The sequence below is a fragment of the Malaclemys terrapin genome, chromosome 2, assembly GCF_027887155.1.
Source record: "Malaclemys terrapin pileata isolate rMalTer1 chromosome 2, rMalTer1.hap1, whole genome shotgun sequence".
Taxonomy (NCBI): Eukaryota; Metazoa; Chordata; order Testudines; family Emydidae; genus Malaclemys; species Malaclemys terrapin.
Window position 1 is genome coordinate 120,254,830 of NC_071506.1, and position 20,999 is coordinate 120,275,828.

Here is a 20,999-nt window from a genome sequence, read left to right on the forward strand (position 1 = left end):
AAGGATCTTTGAGACAGTCATTTGTTCTGTTCAAGATAATTCTTCCCCTCTGCTCAAAGAGTAGAGAGATATATCTATTTTTCCTACAAGTAATTTCAGCCAGTCAGGGCATGACTTAAATTAAATGATGAATGACAAGAGAAGTGTTTTTATCTAGATATGTTGTGAAAAATAAAGCATAACCCATAGCATTGGTGATACTTCTTTGCTCATTATTTTTCTCCTATAATTTTTATCACTCTATCTGTTTCTCGAGGTTCCTACATGGCCCCCATCAGTGCAGCATCCAAATTCTTTCCCTTTCCATTTCATTTAAAACCATAGACCTAGACTAGAAATAGTCCTACAATATGTATCTAATTATGTCTGAGTTCTGCTGACTTTTTTCTCCTCTTATATGCTTCAGCCTTATCCCTATTGACAAACACTGTGGCACAGCTCAGCAGCCCCACTATCAAGCCATTAATGCATTTCACCACTACATTCATTTTTTCACAACCCAATATGTTTCCTAACAAATTCATGGTAACTAGAACCTTGGGTTCCCTGCCCAGTTCACTTCGCAGTGGGTTCTCTGCTTTCATCTATCAGACTGGGCTCACACACGTAGAAGTTTATAAAGGTCTGGATTCAAAATGAACCTGGTTGTCTCAATACTTGGATGTCACTGCAGCCCCCAGTGTGGTTTGGGTTCCCAGGGGTTTGTAAATGTTTATTCCGGTTCATGGTGGTAAATTTAGCAGCCATTTTGGAAGAGGAAAAAGGTCTGAGGACCATGAAAAAGTGATATATCGCCCTAGTAAAACAATGTTCAGCCTGTTGAGAATGAGTGGCTTCTGGCCTGTTGGTTCATGTAAGATTTGCCTTTCTTGGTCCAATTCCCAGTGCAGCCTGCCTAATCTGGACTATTCAGAGCTGATGAAGACCAGGCTAAAGAGACACCTCATCACTGCCACTCACCTGGCTGCTCTGACACTTCCTTCACTTAGGGGAAACTGCAGGATCTCTACAGTACACAAGCCCTCTGCCAAGGGCTGAATTTCACTTGGAATGCATATAATATCTCTGCTGCTATTCCACAGATATCTTTATAAGGCATAACAGTGGGCATGTGTGAGTGTAAGGAGTTATTTAATCCCCCATCCCACCACCCCTCTTTTTTGGAAAATCTTCTCTTTGTTTTTGCAAGAACATTTTAAGACCTAACTTGTGCATTCATTCTGCAGCAAACACACTGTGGTCCTCCCTAGGGAAGAGGAGATTCTATTTGCCCCCCAAATCAATAATTGGCAGCCCTAAAGCAACAGGCTCAGCAAAAGAAATGTATAAACCCAGCTGAAGGATCTTTTACTAAGTCCCACTATACGTAGCAGAGAGCTAAATTAAAAGTCTGGGATGAATATGTGTGTATTAAGTTCCACTATTGTTCACTGGGTTGTTTGATAATTTCACATGATGATCCTTTTATAATCAATCATGCACACACACAGAATAAGGTAACAACAAGCCAATATATATATATAAAAAAACCAAAAAAGATATTAAATGTAATATCATCATCAGGGCAAATCCAGAAGTGCTCACTCAGTCCTTATTCTAGACAAACCCCTATTGATGCCAATTAATGTCAGTGAGTCAGTCTGAAGACTAAGTGTGGGAGCGAGGGAAGGAGGTGGTGCTTGGTGAACAGGGAGAGCCTGATGGGACAGAGTTATTTGACTTTTTGCTCCTTCTCTTTCTGGCAAGGGGGAGTGCTGCTGACGGATATTGGGTAAACAGTGCAGCTGAGAGTTGGGGATGACGCTCATTGAGAAGGCTTTGTTGGAACAGGAGTAGAATCTCTTCCAAGCAGGGGCTTCTCTTAAATACTTGGAAGTGAAATAGTGATGGTGGGGTGGTCTTGCCCCTCTGCCTCCCCCAACTCTCCTTCCTCTGGTTATGGTGGGGCAAGCAAAACAGAGATCTCTGCCTGGGGGAGAGTGACAAAAGTCTGAGTAAAGGCTTCAGAACTTAGTTTATTGGGAATTTTCAATGTTCTAAAATATCCATCCACTTATTTCCAAATTTCAGCCTGTCCTTGTGACATCTTCTGAGTATCTCATCAGCAACATCAACTTAGTATGGCCAAACCAGAACTCTTATCTTTCCTTCCAAGCTTCTTGCGCATCCACCCTGTTCCTCAGGCCTCTAGCCGGGGAGGTTATCCTCTCTCTCTCTTGCCCCACACATCCAGACAATGTCCAAATACCTCCACTCCTCCCCCAAAACATTTTAAGAGACCAAGCTTTTTTTTCTCTCTCTCTCTCTCTCTCCACACAGCTAATGCTCTTATTCAGGCCCTCATAACCTCCTCCTTTCTGTTGTCCCTAACACACTCCGTGCCCCATCCACTCCACTGAAACCCTGGCTGTTGGCTCATCTTCCTAGTCCTCACTCTGACCACATCACTCCGCTCACTGGATCCCTTTACTGGCTCCCCCATCTTATTGCATCCAGTTCAAGCTTCTTTTCCACCCCTTCAAGGCCTTTAGCAACTCTTCCTCTCTCTACGTGTCCTCCCTCCTCTCTTTGTGTCTTTACGTCTCATTTCACTCAATCTGCCAAGGATGCCAGTCTCACTTGCCCATTTGTCATCTTCTCTCACACCCATCTCTGGGTCGTCTTCCCTTATGCCTGGCATGCCTCCATGAATTCATCAATAAAGGCCAATACTCTCTCATCCTTTCTCTTACTCTATATTTCTACAGCATTTGGCACCATGGGGCCCTGATTCTGACCAGGCCCTAGGGGTCTTACCACACTTCATTAGCATCATGGAACTGATTCTGTTCTTACTTACAACAATGTTACACAAGTGTGTAATTCCACTGGCATCTATGCAGTTTTACTCTTGGTTTACACTAGTATGAGGACAATCAGGCCCCATGTGTCTAGCTTTGTATCATGGTGTTTTACACATTAAAAAAAAGTTAAAAATAAAACTTGGATACTATAAATATGTAACATTTTTACCACCCAACCAGCATACATCTCATTAATGAAGGTGACAGTACCAAGGTGAAAGCCTTTTTTGTTTATTAGAATTTCTTTATTTAATGAGGTCAGTCCAATCTAACTGTCAAAAAGATCCTGCCTGTAAAAATATCATTTGTCGTTTCATTATTTTATACAGCAGTAGTTTTTCCATCCAGTTATGGATGTTCTCTGAAAACAAGTTTGCACAATGACACCGGGGAGAATTGGACGAATTGACTGGAAGAAAGAGCTTTATGAGCTGTTCCTCTGTTGCCATTCAGACTCCATTAGCCTCTACTAAGTTACATACGTTGGTTCCAGCACTACTTATTTAACCAGGAAGTAGAGCTGTTTAAAGATAGCCAGGCATCTGGTTAGCCACTCAGGGGACATTCTGAAGTAATATGGGGTACTTCTCAATACAAGTAGCACCATTTCCTGTTAATAACTTCACACATTTTTTTTCCTTTGCTAAAAAGCTTGTGATATTGAAGAATGGGTCGTCTAATGTCTGAAACCCTAAAAAGTTTACATCTTTAAACAAAATGAAAAATAAAGTAGCAAAGGATTTAGGAACACCCCTTTTAATTCATTGTATTGTAGTTAATATTGAAAATAACTTGTCAAAACAATTTTATAAATCATCTAAACTTAAGAGGCGAATATCAATGTTACCCAATCTAAGCCCAATGAAACAAGCTTACAGGAGTGATCCAAGGCCCATTATTGTTAATGGAAGTTGTTTCATAGATTCCAATGGGCTTTACATCAGGCTCATGGAAAACCTAGCAAAACCATTTCCAGTGAAGAGGAGTAAAAAGTTTTATTTCAGGGGATTTTATACAAAATAAAGTTCCATTTACAGTGAACCTAACCTTCTTAGGGCCAAGACCTGGAATCCTTACTCAGGTAAAACTCCCCTGGAAGTCAGCAGGAGCGTATAAGTACTGCACCAAAATACATGTAATTAAGTGACTTGTGTGGGACTTATCCCAAGCCCACTGAAGCAAGTGAGAGTTTTTCCATCAACTTCAATGAGCTTTGAATCAGGCCACATAAGATCTTCACTGAACTGCTTTTCCCAAACACTTATAAACCCAGAGAATATCATAGCAAAATCCCTGGCCAGATCCTGCTCCCATTGAAGTCAATATCAAGTTTGTATTGACTTCAATGGGAACAGAATTGGGCCCCTAACTATGTTTTCTAACACAAGGCAACTGTAAATCAGTAGTTTTCAAACTATTGTACGGGTGACCCCTTTCACATAGCAAACCTCTGAGTGCGACCCCCCCCTTATAAATTAAAAACACTTTTTAATATATTTAACACCATTATAAATGCAGGATGCAAAGTGGGGTTTAGGGTGGAGGCTGACAGCTCGTGGCCCCCCCCCATGTAATAACCTCGGTCCTGACCCCCAGTTTGAGAACCCCTGCTGTAAATAGAGCATTACAGAAAATGACCGCAGTTACCATCACCCAGATTTTCTGACTCATTTTCATTAAAAGTTGCTCAGTTTGGTCTAATACAGTTCAGTATTAAAGCATACAGGTTTGGTTGTGTTAAGGTTAAATAAATTAAAATACTGAGCGCAAAGCAAAATACAACCATACAATTTAATGGTCCTCAGCAAAATGAAAAGCAAACCTGGTCTCACCTTTTCGTTTCTGTTGCTGGACGTGCCCGTATCCCTTTTGTCTGAGAAAGTCTTCATTCTGGAATTGTTTCCAACCTTATATTTCTTGAAGTAACTGCCAACCTTGACAAGCTTAGGAGGAGCTTTGTTTTTGAGAATTAAATCCGTGATTTTACAAGTTTTAAACTTCTCAGCCACAAACCCTATAAGCTCCTGTAACCCCAGCACTATTTGTTCCATTCCATCTAATCTTTTAGCTTGCTGCTCTGCACTCTTGTTCATGTCAGAAAGGGTATTGGTCATTTCTATGCACAGCCCCTTCATTTCAGAGTTATTTAGCTTTTCACTTGTTTCTGTGGTGGGTCCAGGTTCAGCTGCTTTTGCCTTTAACATCTCAATGTCTTTTTCAATGCAACACATTTCCTGGGAAACACTGTTTAGCGTCTGAAGGACATTGTCCTGCACAGTCAACAACTTATCTATTTTCTGACCGAGGGAGGCAAACTTCACATCCAACGTGTTAAAACTTTCAGAGGAGCTGACATGTTTGCTTGCAGCAAGAGGAATTTGGGTGGTTTCCACTTCATTAGCAAGCCCCTGGCTTTGTAAAGCACTCGGATCAAATATTTTGACCAAGGAGTTTACCCTGGATGTAGCAGAATTCGTCCTACTGGAGGTGGTCATTATGCTGGTTTAGTTAGGGGAAGAAAATACTCTGATGGTCAGCTATTTAAGGCCAATATCTGCTCAGAAAGCTCCACATCCAGTCTTCTCAGACACAAAACCCGGGTTTGGCAAATCAGGCTCAAGCTATTTGAAAAACATCCAAATATATTTGACTATCACAAAGTAATGAGACAGCTGAATTACTTAGAAAGGAAAACACTCCTGTTCATTTTTTTTACTTGTTTTAAAGTGAAATGGATATAGAGACAGACATTTGCTGAGCAACCTAAATGCACTCTGCTCAGTGACGTAAACCTGTGGGGAGGAGGGATAGAACTATTTGCACTTAAATGGAATTTGACAGTGTAAAGGCTACAAGATATCTGAGAAGCCACTATGGGTAAAGGCACTTTAGCAGTAGTGTTACTGCTTGTCAGAAATGTGCATCTAATATGCCATGTGATCTCTGTTCTGAAGAGAATAGGGGCCTTTAAGGGGAATCTAACTTTGGGCTCTTGAAATTTTTATAGCTGAATGTAAATTTTTCAGATTCAAACCTGCAGTTGCTTGAGAAACCTCTTATCAAAGGCGGCATTAAACAGCAAGAGAGAGAGATGTGATATACAAATAATACACAAGAGAAAGTGAGAGAGACACTGGTATGCAGACATTATAGAAAGCCACAGCCTTTTTCTTTAAACTGGGCAATCACCACAACCCCAATCAGACACAGGCAATCCAAAGTTTAAAGAGTCTTTTTCCCCATAACCAGAGCTTTAGTTTAAGACTGTGTGTTATCCAACATAGTTAAATTTAACATCAATGAAGCCTCTTATCATTTACAATGATCTGACTACAAAATTCAGAAAATGATGTTCACTAGCAATGATTGCTAGTTCCATTCTTTTTATTGCCTACCTGTAAATGGCTCCCTTAAAACCAGTCATTATATTACTATCACTAGGGTTACCATATTTTAAGTGTCCAAAAAGAGGACACTCCACGGGCCCCGCCCCCACCCCAACTCTGCCCCTTCCCCGCCCCCTGCCCCACCCCAACTCCGCCCCCTCCCCTGGACGCTTCACCCCCTGCCCCTCCCCCTCCCCTGCTTCCCGCGAACATTTGATTCGTGGGAAGCCTGAAGCAGCAGGCAAGCTGGGGCGGGGGGGCGCGAGGAGGCGCGGCTCTGGCCCCGGCGTCTCTTGCCTGGCTTGGCTCAGGCCCCGCACCGCCGGCCCCCGACCCCAGCCCCAAGCACCACCGGCACCGGCCCAGCCCCCAGCCGAGCACCGCCCGGCTTGGCCCCGGCCCAGCACCCCTGGCCGGCCCCAGCCCCCGGCTCCGCACCGCCGGCCTCAGCCCAACCCCTGGCCGAACACCGCCGGCCCCGGGCCCTGCACCGCCGCCCCCGGCCGAGCACTCCCGGCCTGGCCCCGGCCCAGCACCCCTGGCCGAGCACCCCTGGCCGGCCCCAGCCCGGCCCCCAGCCGAACACAGCCGGCCCCAGGCCAAACACCACTGGCCCCGGGCCCCGCACCGCCGGCTCCGGGCCCGGCAGCTCCGGCCCCAGCCCCCGGCCGAGCGCACCGCCGCCCCCGGCTGAGCACCGCCGGGCCCGGCCCCGCACTGCCGGCTCCAGCCCCACACCGCCGGCCCCGGCGGCTCCGGCCGAGCACTGCCGGCCCCAGCGGCTCTGGCCCCCGGCCGAGCACCGCCGGTCCCTCCCTCCCTATTTTCCCGGACATGTCCGGCTTTTTGGGATTTCCTCCCGGACGGGGATTTGAGGCCCAAAAAGCCGGACATGTCCGGGAAAATCCAGACGTATGGTAACCCTACTATCACAAATCTTTTCCTGAGGGCTTTCACTTTTCATAAAGTCAGTGTGGGGTGTAGAGGAAGAATCACATGACTGGGAGTCTGAAATCCCCAGGTTCTAATCCCTGTTCAGCGATGCATATGGCTAGAGGAATTAACCCAGGGTTGGGGTTCCACTCCCAGTTTAGCTACACTACTAATGTGAAGTCAGAGGAACTTTGGAGGCAGCAAGGGGTCTGTCCACATCGATCAACTTGCAAGATCTAAGCCTTATTTTGTGATGTGGGTAAATCATTTCCTTTCCCTGCCTCAGTTTCCACATATGTTAAATGGGGATGGTGAGGAATTGTTAGCATGCGCAGAGGGTTTTATACATATAAAGTGCTAAGTATTTTAAACTTACTTTGTTTTCTGCCTGTAGTGTTTAAAATGCTCTCCATTTTTAATTGTCTGAGCTCTCTCTCATAACCACTCACAAATGGATTTTTAAAAGCTTTCCACTGAAACCTATTTTAGTCATTTAAGAATTAATGTACATTTAGTGTTGATAATGCACTGAAAAGTGATTCAGGAGCTTTTACTTGCTTTCAGGTTATCATAGGTTTTTAAGAAAGGTTCCAAGGTATATTAACCCCCTCATGACAGCAGCTTGTCACCCTGACTGAAACCTGAAGTGAGCCCAGGCATGACCCTGAAACTTGGATTAAGATCTCCTCTTTACACAGCAGATATTATTGAGAGATTGCAATCATATGTTATGGTTAACAGTACCTCCTCTGCATTGATTTAAAAGATGCAATGATTTAAAAGCAGGCAAGTGAATGGAAACAGAGAGCTTAGGGATCCCTATTTCATGGAAAGAATAATACACCAGGCATCACTAAAAAGAATGCTGAAACAAAGAGCATCATGGAGATTCCAGTAAAGAACAGTTATGTTTAAGGCCCCTAGTGTTCTTCCATTCATCTCTGCTAGAAACATAAACTAAATTCTCTTGACAGTTACACATCTGCAGAAGCCCCTGTTAGTTACAAAATTCCAGCAGAGGTGTTTGCACCATCTGCAAAATGGCCAGATTTGCAGAGCCATTCATCACAGCTGAAATGTCTGTGCAGAGGTTCACAATTTTAACTTTGGAGCTTTTTCCTTCTACACACAAAAGACCAATGGTTCATTATATGTCATCACCCATCCAGCCAAGACGGCTGTGGTGGACGTCTCAGTCAAAGCATGTCAGTCATGAGGTTCTTCTATAAAATGGATGTTCTTTTGCGGGAGCAGGGAAATGATAAAAAGAGGGGTCAGCTACACTGATAGTAATTCTAAAGTCTAACCTATACACTAAGCCACACGTACTAAACATTTAAATCTCTCATAATATTTACCCAGGGAAATGTCATGAGAAATACATCAAAACAGTCATTTACTGAGTACTGTAATAAAATCAGCTTAGTATGTATGTTTAAAAGTTTAGCCGCACAAACACACTAATAAGCCTATATGATGAACTTATATAAATTTTAAGCTCCTGGGGGCAGGGACACTATTTTCCTTCATAGCACTATTATATGGATTATTATTGTAATTCTATCACCAAAAATTAGAAAGGTTTTCCCATCAATGCACTCTATTAATAGAATAATAATAATACCTAGCTCTTATATAGCACTTTTCATCAGCAGCTCTCAAAGCTCTTTCTTAATTTAATCCTATTACTCCTAGCTATGCCTCACTTTATTACGATATATAATGAATTTCCATCCTGGGTGTTTATATCCTTCAGTATTTGTAGGCTGTTTCACCCTGCAACCTGAGTCTTGCTTAGCCATTCAATGCACATTTAATTCCTTCATTCCGTTCTCATAAACCAATCCTTACAATCAACACATCGCCAACCTCCGGTATTTTGGTCACTCTTACCTAACCTGCAACCATTTGTCAATATCCTTCTGGTAATGAGATGCTCAGAACTGAATGCAATGTTCCAGAGCCATATAGAGAGGGGTCTCCCTGTCCTGAGAAGTAATGCACCAATAGATGCAGCCCAAAATTGCAGTGATCTTTTTTAAATCGACTTAACCCCGTAAATTAGACCTAACCCCGTAGTGTAGACCAGGCCTTTGTTGCTACCCTAACACATTGCGCCATCAGTCCTAAGTCTCTTTCAGCATTGCTGCTTTTTTGATTTCTCCTTCCCATTAAATATTGGTAAAAAAACTAGCTTTAAAGAAAGAGACAAATTTTTTACTCTTATTTACACCTGTTTTCATCCAAAATAACCCCAATAACTGTTGTCTTCCAGACTGCAAGTAAAGAGCAAAATTTGACTCATGATCACCTTTTTTCTCTGATTTCATAAACTGGGGTTTAATGATATGACATGTTTAAATTTTCTGCACTGTGAAATTTCAATAAACATTTTCAATAAAATGTTGCATTTGATGGGGAAAAAAATGGCAAAACCAAATCTTTTTGCCATCTTTTCATCAGCTCTAGGTGATACTGTATTCTAGTGAAAAAAGCATATACATTTGCTCAGTAGACAAGTTTCTAACCAGCCTATAAGAGATTAACTGTTTCAACTTTGGCAGTGGTTGTGTTTTATGGATGTTGAAACAAAGAAACTCACCCATATGAACATCATGTAAAGAGAAACCCTTCTGCAGGTTTTGAGCAAGCCACCATTTCCCATATGTTTTATATTATAGCTCAGAATATTAACACACCACACAGGTGACAGTGTTGGCCTGAAGGCTAGTGAACATTGGGAGATTTTCCACAGAATAACAGAAACACTTATGCTAAATAACTTAGTGTTAATTAACTGTGAAAATTCACAATATTTAATAGTCCTCTAAAAAGATTTTTATTTCTTATCTATATTTGGTGTTCTACTGATGCTGCATTCTTTCCAAGGACTTTTATGTATTAGAAGTTTACCTCCAAGATACCCCTGCATTTCCTCCCATCCTTGTTTCTGCACTGACACAAAGGACCTTTTACAAAGGGGTCAAAACTGGCTTTAAAGTTGCATATATAATTTTGCAGGTGAGTAGAAAAGTGACATACAAATTTTGGAAGAAATATAAAAAACTCATATGGAGTTGGGAGTGGAGAGGGGTTTTCCCCTCCTCCTTTTTTTTACAGTATAAAAGTACTTGTAATTTTCTGGTTAGAAAGCTAGAGTTATGATTTTGTTCACGCCCTTGAACTCACACAAACTCCTGTCAAAGTTACATTCTCAGTTCATTTCTATAGAAATTTTGTGGCTATTATTTTGGAAAAATTAGTCCACATGATTCAATATGCCACAGCAGGTCTGGTTATCGATGTATCCATCTGCTTCTAAACATTCAATCTCAGGTTCAGAGATGCTCCATCCCAACTCTGATGGGGTCTGATCCAAAGCCAGTTGAACACAATGGGAGACTTTTTTATTGAGTTCAATAGGATTTTGATCAGGCTCAAAGTAGTTAGAAAAATACTGATATCCTGAGAATCTACAAGAGTTACCAGTCAGTAAAATGGGAAAATATTTGCTCTTTGTATTTCTAGTGTGAAGATCTATCAGCAAGTAGAAAGCTAGAGAACAGTTTCTTCTTAATAAGCCATTCACTTCATCTTCAGTGATTGCCTAGCAACCCCTTGGTGGTGCTACTGAGATGCCAACTTCCTGGCATTATCTTATTTTCTTCTGAAGGAACTATTCCAAAGGGGGTTCCCCTCCTTCTTTCCCCCCTCTCCACATCCTTTCAGTTTAGTTATTTCATATTTCCTATTCATTACAAGCCTAGACAGAGCAGCACAAAAATGTATGGCTGCTGGCACCAAACATCATAAACAAGAGCTCAAGAGGAAATGTTTGAGTAGTAGAGTCTGATTCCAATTTTCTCTGGCTGCAAGCCAGAGTTGGGTTATGCTATAATTCATGAAAGACTGGTGTCTCTATATTTTATCATATATAGAACAAAATGCCTTGTCATCAATACCAAATTGTTTTACACAATGTGTCTCCAAAGTTTCCATATCCAGCACAATAGCTTACTGTTCTCTTTCCTTTTTTTTTTTTTAAACAGGATTTATTTTTCCCACCCTCCCCAAACAAAACACCAACATCTGCCACTCATGAGTTTGCAGCACGCGTATGGTGGACACCACACATTCCTGTCATTGCTTAGTCATCTGTGCAAGCAACACAAATCCTTCTGACATTTCTGTTCCTAAGTTCTGACATGGATCAGTTTTGGAGGGGTGTATATTAAGAAAAATAATACAAGTGCAAGTAGCTTTGGCTTACCAGCCACAGGCCACTGTGACCTCCACCTTCCACACCTCAGAAAAAAGTAGGAGCAGAAAACCTCACTGGTGTAGATAGGCATTATTTTGTGAAACTCACACTGTAGGTAGATAGGGCCTGATCCTACTCCCAATTGACTTCAATAGCAGGAGATCAGGTTTAGAGTTCACAGTTACTATCAAGATTATTAGGGAGAACCCCAGTGGAAAATATGCAGCTTTTAAGGAGCAAAAAGACACTGCACAGCAGCTAAAGTTTCTGAACTAGTATAACACATAATAGCTTTGGTTGGTTGTAGTACATACAGTGTGTATTTAGATACATATGCACATACGTATATTACTATTTGCTAGAGCAGGTCAAAATTTTCCGAATATTCATTTTTAATGACAAAAATGAAAATGTGATTTATATTTTTAAGGATTCATACTACGCGCTTCATAATCCTGCCCTCACATAGAGCTCTATTCTCAGTTTCTGCTGACTTCCCCTTATTCTTCCCAAACCTTTCATCTTACTGCTCTTTTAGTCTCATTGTCCCAGTGTCAGTTCTGTGCCTTTTATCATGCTGCCCTATATACCTGGAAGAGTATTCCTCTTCTCTCTTTAAAATCCAATTATTTCAGCAATCCCTACTACCTCTTTCCCTCCAGTTCTTACCCTGTGTCTTGGCTTGTGTTTGTCCATTTTGTGAAGCCTCAGTTACAAACTATTCAGGACAGGGAACATATCTTAACCTATCTTTATAAAGGACTGTACAAATTCACCAGGCTATATAAATAACTTATATAAATAATAAAAAATATTATAATTAGAAAGCCTTATAGAAATAGGTAGTCTTTTTTTTTTTTTTTACCTTTATCATCTTCTAATAGAGAAAGTACTGTACATTTTGCAAGTTTTGGAGGGGGGGTTGTTGTTGTTTGCTGAGAAATTATATTAACATCTATAATATTAAAAGCCTTATCTGTGTAACTTGTATAATTTATGTCCCTGGCATTTTTTCCTCAGTCACAGCTTTTATAGGTAACTTACAAAGAAAACTGTTTTCTTTTATCCTCATGCAAAAGAAAGACACCACTGAAAAAGCCACTCATATGCTTTACTGAATTTGTTATAGAGAACTCTAGGGTCTCAAATGAGAAATGCATTCAAGCTTTTAGGCACAAGAGATCCACTATCCAAAAATATAAATGTGTCTATTCTGGAGCAGGAGCTGAGAGACTACTATATACAGGAGTGTCATAAAGATAGATTTGGTTAAAGCATGTCTGCTCCTGCTCCAATATATGGCAATGGCTCCCTGAACAATATAAACTTACAGAAACTGAAAGACTAGAAAGAAAGCGTGAAAGCTATGAAGCAGATTCAGAAAGTCATGCTGTTTACTGAAAGTTCACAGATTTCAGCAATACTCTCACCCCCCCCCCCCCCAAAATCAAACAACAACAAAAACAGATCAACATGGAGCAAGGGGTTTATCCACATCAACTCATTTCAAAAACCAATAGTTATATAGAGTATCTCAGTGTAAGGGGTTGAAATAATCATATGCCTAAAAGTAAGTGACATACTGTGTCATAAGTGACTTATGTTTATGGATCCCATGGGATCCACCCAAAAAACTCATCTGGAACTCCACTTAGGGTTAAAAAGGAAACTGCTTCACACGAGTTAGGAGCATATAGCAAGAAAATTTTGGCACTGAGCTTCATGAGGTATGACTAGGGAATTTATAGCCCCATAGGGCTCTCTGCATACAACTTCTTTATTACCTGTTAATTATGAATTCTGACCTCCCTTTCCATAATCTCTCTGGCAACAAGGTATCCTATAGATGCCCGTAGTGATAAATCACAACAGTAAGTACCTGAAACAAACTAAAAGGTGATCATCAACAGAGTGCTCTGATGAATCTTTAGAAACCACCTAATGACAGGAGGAGGTTTTTTTTTTTATTGAAAAGTCCCTACATGTCATACAGCCTCAATAAATAAGAAATAGTGTCTGGTAACCTTTCTCAACGCAACTGGCTCGGTCTCTCCAAACTAATAAATTTGTTAGTCTCTAAGGTGCCACAAGTACTCCTGTTCTTTTTGCGGATACAGACTAACACGGCTGTTACTCTGAAACCTCTCCAAACTTGTGTGTCTTTATTAACTCAAATTAGCTTGAACAGGCAAATACAAAGACACATCATTATAAGACGCGCAGAGGACCTTCCTTTAAGGCTGCACTTGTTATAAAGTAGCTTCTGAGACCCTCCAAAGGCTTTTAAAATATAACTTTTTACAAAAGGATGCTTGCCATAATGAGTACCTCACTCTGGAAAATGCTTGGCTCCCAGAAGTCTATAATGGAAGACAGTATCAGATGGGTAGCCGTGTTAGTCTGAATCTGTAAAAAGCAACAGAGGGTCCTGTGGCACCTTTGAGACTAACAGAAGTACTGGGAGCATAAGCTTTTGTGGGTAAGAACCTCACTTCTTGCATCTGAAGAAGTGAGGTTCTTACCCACGAAAGCTTATGCTCCCAGTACTTCTGTTAGTCTCAAAGGTGCCACAGGACCCTCTGTTGCTTCATAATGGAAGACACTGACTAAGAAAATGTCCTAAGAATGTAATCCTGTATGGCCTGATCCTACAAACCTAACTCATACTGAGTAGCATTTACTCAGGTGAGTTTCACTGCAGTCACATCAAGTAATATTTACTCAGTTCAAGTAGAATTCACTCACACTAGGCGACTACACTGCAGTAAATGGAACTCTTTGTGTGAGGAAATGCTGCGAAGATTGAGTAAGGATTGTAACATCAAGCTCTAATCAGCAGTATTATGCACAGAAATAATCTGATGTCTGATACTAAAGCATAAATGTCAAAGTCGGTGACTTCTTTATTGCTGGTTAGCCTCCACTAATGATGTCCCCAGCCGCCCAAGATGTCAGACCCCCATCTGAAGATTCTTACCTCTGCTTAGTAGTCCTTGTTTTTTCACCCATTTTAAAAAAATAAAGATTTTCTCAAGGCTGAGGACTATAGTGTGATAAATTACCCATTAATAGCGCAGAACTCTATTTCCAGGAAGCCAGTTTAAAGGAAAATTCCTGACTTTCTGAAGCTGAAGCCAGAGGTGTCATACTTCTGAAATGGAGGAATGAAAGCGGCACTGTCTCCAGGTGCACCAGTGTTGTACCTCATTTCATCTGCTAGGGAGACTGGTTAAAATCTTTGGTTGCCTTCCAAAACTTTTCTGGCAGTTAGCATCCTGTATTAAAAATTTATAAACCACGAAAGGCCTTTTCTTACCAAAAAAAAAAAAAAAGTTAATATAGGATGGATAGCCTGAAAAACTTAAAAGGGACTGTCATCAGAAGTGGTTATATGGAAAATGGGATGTAAATAACTCCATTCACTCCCTCCGAACACCCTAAAAACACAGTGAATGTGATTTCAGTGGGAAGGGAAACTGTACCGATGAAAATTTCTTTAAAACAGCTGTGGAGAAGAGTTCCAAAACTGCCACTTAGTCTTTTGGGATGTAGCACTTTTACAAAGTAACACAAACAGCTCTTCCAACAGAAACATATTGATGAATATCAACACTGAGTTTTTCATTCATTTTCAAAATGATTCCACTCTACAGTCCCTAACTGTGCAGCCCGGGCCAGAATTTATGGACACTGTGTGATGACCTTTTACACCACAGGCAGTCTTAACAAGTGAGGGAGATACAGAGCTAGGCAGAACCTCAATCTGTTTCAGGCTATCAATCTGTGTCCAGATGGCTTTATAAAACAAACAGTTAATTTTGCATTCACTGAGAATTCCTCCAGTATCTTCTATAACTGTGAAAATACTATAGACATAGAATACCTAGACTAGCAGAGGTATCTGTGTGGCAATACAATGCCATGCAACAAGAGGGGACTAGTGCTCTTCTAGTAAACTCTGTATTACTTCTTTTCATTTTGGGCAGAACCTTCTCTGCTTGTTGCAAAACTCATGGTTATGGAAATATGGAAGCAGGGTGAAGTTAAAAAAAAGCAATTATCAGGTGTTAATTAAAATAGTTCTCCACAGTGAGAAAAATATGTTTTGCCTATGTATTCATAACATATTTTTAAGAGATGAATTGCCCCCAACTGCACTGTAGTGATATACCTGCATTTAAAAATTTGTGTGTTGGACCAAAAGTGGGAATGCATTAATCCTGCAACTGCACTGAGGGATTGTTAATTTACTGAAAGAACCTATACAAATACAAATACCTTTATACCATTATGAGTGCAGCCATAGTAGGGGGTTGCGCCAACTTAAGCAAATCAGTTTTTCTACCAATTTAGTTAAATCAGTGCAAAAACTATGTATAGGCAAGCCCTAACTGCCATAACTCACCACTTCTTTGTGTAGAAAGTCTAGTGCCAAAGTACTGCAATAAATGGCACATTCATATTTAATACAGATGTCAGAGAACACGATTGTGTAGGTGGTGGATGAAGAGGAGTCCATTATTTTTAGAGATAGGAGAAGGGTCGCCTTATTTTGGTGTATACTTGTATGCAATGTAGTGGTAGCTATGTCAGCCCCAGGATATTAGAGAGACAAAGTGGGTGAAGTAATATCTTTTATTGGACCAACTTCTGTTGGTGAGAAAGACATGCTTTCGAGCCACACAAAGCTCTTCTTCAAGTCTGGGGAGAGACAAGCTTTTGGTTGATTTATATTTGTTATTTTAATAAAACATAACTTGCCTCTGGAGGAGTAGATTTATTCAGCCGGAGGAGGAGGGGTGTGAGCTATATAAAAATGTCCTCAAATGCAGGAAATTGCATTAAATATTTCAATGTGTTCCCTTGGTCCTGGTCAATTCCAAATGATGGCATTTATGGGAGTGAGGTAAGGGCTCACCAAAAACCCTCCTCCTCAACTCTATGCACAACAGATGCACATATACATTCTTACTTGGCTGGCTATGAGCTTAGTGTTTGGGGTCAGAAATTCCATTCAGATAAATTTCTCCTTTGGTCCCCTATTATCTTTTGCATGGTGCATCCCATCAACACAAGATGATGCTACTTAACAACTTTGAGATGCATCATAACCACCATCTCCTGTTTTTATCTACTTTAACCACTGCATGGTCCAACTAAATGATAGCTAAAGATGGCAGGCCACAAGACTGCAAATGTTATCTATACCAAAGAACCTCACTTCAAAGACACTTGGGAAATTATCAATGTCAACAGCCTCCTTTATAATAACCAAAACTAGTGGCACCTCTTGAATTCCTAATAGAGACTCTGAGCTAACTTGTGAGGTCTAGGAGGAGACGTGCTATGTTCCAGAACTTTGAAAGATACTCTAATTCTTAAATTCACCTGAGGCTTCCATAAGGGAGGAAAATGTTCTGTTGCTACTCCATGCAATTGAAAGTGGGTAGTACTCCTTAGGTCATCTTTGAGTTAGTAAATTAGATTCCTAGTAGAACCACCCCTGCTGTTTCATTCTGGGTGGCCTAAATGTCAAGGAAATGAGGAATCAGGGAAGAGACAGGGAAGAAATTGGCAGTCATTAGTTAAAAGAGTTACAGCAAAAAGACGTTCGGTGAGATGTTCAAAAGCACCTAACTGATTAAGGAGAGCAAGTTGTTTCTGAAAATCCCACTTGTTAACAATCATTATGCCTGCCTAATTATTTATAACAATCAGTTTGAGGAACAGGTGCTCAATGCTTAAATTACTGAGATTGCTAGGTTACACATGAAATGCAAGGCTCAATAGCAAATCTTGAGGAATCTACCTTTCTAATAACTTTCAACATTACTTTCAACTTCAAGTACTCTAGTAGGGACTGGTGTCCAAATAGTCACACATTCATCATTCCCAAATGATATCATGATTATTCTCACCAAATAATTTGTACTTTGGAACTAATAATGGACTCTGTTCCTCACATCCTAGAGTAAAGTATAGTGTAAGCCTGATTTCTCACCAAGCTAAATCAAGTGTCAGAGTAGCAATTTCATTGTTTCCTTTAAAAGACCTTAGGCCACAATGTTCAAACTTGGGTGCGTCAAGTTAGGCAACTCAATTCATATTTAGACTCCTAAATAAAAATGATCTGATTTTCATTGGTGCTGAGTGCTCAGGTCTTATTTACTACAATGGCAGCATTTTTTTCAGGCATGGAAAGAAAAACATAACCATCCACATTCTGTACACCTTATTTTAATTAATAGTAGAATACCTATTCTCCTGGTTCAGATCCATAAAGCAGCAAGATTTTGCAGTCAGAAAATCCCACAGATTCAATTTTGGGCCTGCAAAACAGTGCCCACTCTGTCCCATATGAATTGTACTTGCTGTATAAATCTTAGATAATGACCCTCTTTTCAGTCGCCTATAACTTTACCAGAACTTTAAATGTTCAGGCTGAAAGTCCCCATACTGGCTATCTGCCTCTGATTGAAGTTTCAGCTAAAAAGTCTCCACCATTTCTGATAAAAAGCCTGGATAAAAATACATGGTTAAAAAAATTCGTACCATGATTTCATTGAGATGCTCTAGCATCTCCGTGGTTTGGAGCAAGAACTTAAAATTTGGCAAGGGGGGCAGGATCACCATTATGCAATTTCCATAAGAAAAATCACCTAAGTTTGGGCAATTTATGAACCTCTGAAAATCTGTTTTCATGTGCTCAGTACACTTGTTAGAGTTTGGCAACTACATTCTCTGAATATTCCATTTTCACAGAGAATGTTCCATCCCAGGACAACAGGGACTGGGCAGGACTTTCCCCATAATTTGCTCCTTCCAACTGCCAGGGACTGCTGTGCCACCAGGAACAAAAACTAAGAGCAAAAGACTATTTTTCTTCTGTGCTCTCTCTTATGGTGCCTGGGCAGCCTAGAAGAAAAGGAGGAAGGAGCCTGCCTAGAATGCAGAGGATTGAAGAATTGGTTTGAGTGCTGTACAGTAAACAAGGCATTGGGCCACACAGTGAATAGTGAGGAAGTAAACAATATATTTAATAGCTGCTCATTCAGGGGGCACCACCAATCCTGCGCACTGAATGAGGCAGAATCCTGTGGCAAAATAGTATGTGATCATGAAATTAAAGACTGTATCATAATTCCTAAGCATAAACAGGTGTATTCAGTTTGCACAGACAATTTTAATTCTGCCACAGGCAACCTTCGTTCTGACATTTCCTAACTTTTGAGAGCTTGACTTTGCAACGTTCATTTTTTATGTAGCTTTTTGTGTGTCATTTATTATTTAATTTCTATATTTGTGTTCTGCATGGAAAGAAGGCAGCTTTTACTATTTGCATAGTATTGAAACAATTTCTCAAGATGGCGTTTAGGGCAATCAACCAGATAAGAAGTTTTCAAATGAAGCACCTACGACTTCCTATTTAGGTCAAACCTAGTCAGTATAAACCCTTTTTATTAAAGCACACATTGATATTCATTGCAACTGGAAGAGCAGTTAAGATAAACTTGTATGAGAGGGCATCAGTATATATGAAATTTAACTTAATGAAGTTAGGAGAGTAACAGGAAGAAATTAACTATATTAGTATTATTTTTACTCAAGAACAACGATGTCACTGCACAATAGTTTACTGAACTATGGCAATGGTCATATGTACATAAAAAGAAATAGGAGCATATGAGTGGTGGCTCCTGGTTAATATGGAAGAAAAACCTGGGACACCACATAGGCCTTCCCTGAAGTATGATTGTGACGGAGCAGGGAGCAGGGCAGATTTGACCTGGGAATGTTGCAGGGGGGTTGCAGTGGGGATGTGGGACTTCCCTTGAAGGAAGCTACCTGAGCTGTAACCTGAGCCAGGAACGGGGGTGGGGAGAATTAACACCTTCTGCCCGGGAGACTGGACAAAGGAGAGGAGCAGCGGGAGGGGCTTGGAGTTTTAGTTTCGGTTGGGGCTGGGTGGTGCAACGCAGGGAACCCCAAGCTGGGGTCTAAGCTCCCTGAACCTCCCAGAGGGACCTAATTGAGGGGGTCTGGTCGTACCTACACGCTCTGCTTGAGACGGTGTTCCTGTCCTTAAATAAACCTTCTGCTTTACTGGCTGGTTGAGAGTTGCAGTGAATCTCGGGAAGAGGGGTGCAGGGCCCTAACTCCCCCACACTCCGCAACAACTGGTGGCAGCGGTGGGATCTACTGCACCCCGTGGACGGCGCTTCCTGCAGTAAGTGACTGGGGAGCAGTAAAACGAAGGGGGATTGACGGGGACCAGGCCTGCTGAAGAGTGGGAGAGAGACGGTTATTACCCCTGGGAGTGTGTGACCAGCGAGAAGGACTTTTGTAGTAACAGGGTCCCCCGGGGGGATCGCAGCGAGTGGTCCCAGGGGCGGAGGAGTCTGCAGCTCGACCCTGGCAGAGAGGCGGTGACCTCGAGAAGGGCTGGCACACTAGGGGGCCCCCTGGGAACTGTGGGGAGCTGTGAGCACACAGGCCGGTGAGTGGCCAGCAGAAAGATGTATGCCAAGCGGCTTAAGAGCGACCTGGTGGAGCTGTGCAAGCAGAGGCGGCTGCGCATTGGGAGGCTCACCAAAGAACAGCTCATTGCCCAGCTAGAGGCGGAAGATCGCGCGAATGAACTGATCCCTGTGTCTCAGGGAAGCAGCCTGGCAAATGCAGCGCAGGCACCAGTGTCTGTCCCAGCTGGGAGTGGTCAGCCGACTGCTGAGGGCTTCCCGAGACCCCTCCTTCCTATGCCTAGGGGAAGGGTGGGGAGGAGCCCAGCAAATACCGAAGGCGCCGTGGCCCCCCCGGCCAGCAGGGGACCCTCCCGGCGAAGCTCGCCGGCCAGCAGAGGATCCTCCCGGCGACGTTCGGCATCCGTGGAGCGGAATTGGCTGGAATGGGAGAAAGAGCTAAAACTGAGAGAGCCGGAGGATCGTGAACAACAGAGACAGCATGAACGGGAGGAGAAAGAGAGACAGCATCAGCGTGAAGAGAGACAGCGTCAGCATGAACGGGAGGAGAAAGAGAGACAGAGACAGGAGAATGAGAGACAGCGTCAGCATGAAGAGAGACAGAGACAGGAGAATGAGAGACAGCGTCAGCATGACCTGGAACTGGCGAGATTGAAGGGCAGCGAACCCCCGGCTGCGGTGAGCGAGGGGGGACCCAGGACTGCACGGAGCTTTGATAAGTGCATCATGGCCCCATACAAGGAGGGGGAGGACATGGATGACTTCCTGGAGGCCTTTGAGACGGCCTGCGAGCTGCACCGGGTTGATCCCGCGGACAGACTCCGGGTCCTTACCCCCTTACTGGACCCCAAAGCCGTGGCATTGTACCGCCAACTGGGAGAGGCAGAGAAAGGGGACTACGAACTATTCAAAAAGGCCCTGCTACGTGAGTTTGGGCTGACTCCTGAGATGTACCGGGAAAGGTTCCGGAGTCAAGATAAAACCCCTGAGATCTCATATCTGCAACTAGCCGTCCGCATGGAAAGATACGCCAGCAAGTGGGCTGGTGGGGCCCAGACGAAGGAGGACCTGATTAAACTGCTGGTACTGGAGCAACTGT

The 20,999-nt window shown here is 42.2% G+C and overlaps 1 protein-coding gene across 2 annotated transcripts in view; it reads right to left on the reverse strand.

Annotated features, from left to right (window-relative positions):
• MYLK4 (myosin light chain kinase family member 4) overlaps positions 1–20,999 on the reverse strand; it is a 133,689-nt gene that overhangs the window by 30,461 nt on the left and 82,229 nt on the right. Inside the window, exon 1 of one of the 2 annotated variants that reach the window (XM_054017995.1) lies at positions 4,676–5,338. The exons of the other annotated variant lie outside the window; for it this stretch is intronic. Coding sequence (XP_053873970.1) covers positions 4,676–5,338 — 663 coding nt within the window. Of the gene's footprint in view, positions 1–4,675; positions 5,339–20,999 lie in introns of those variants that run through there. 2 annotated transcript variants of the gene reach the window in all.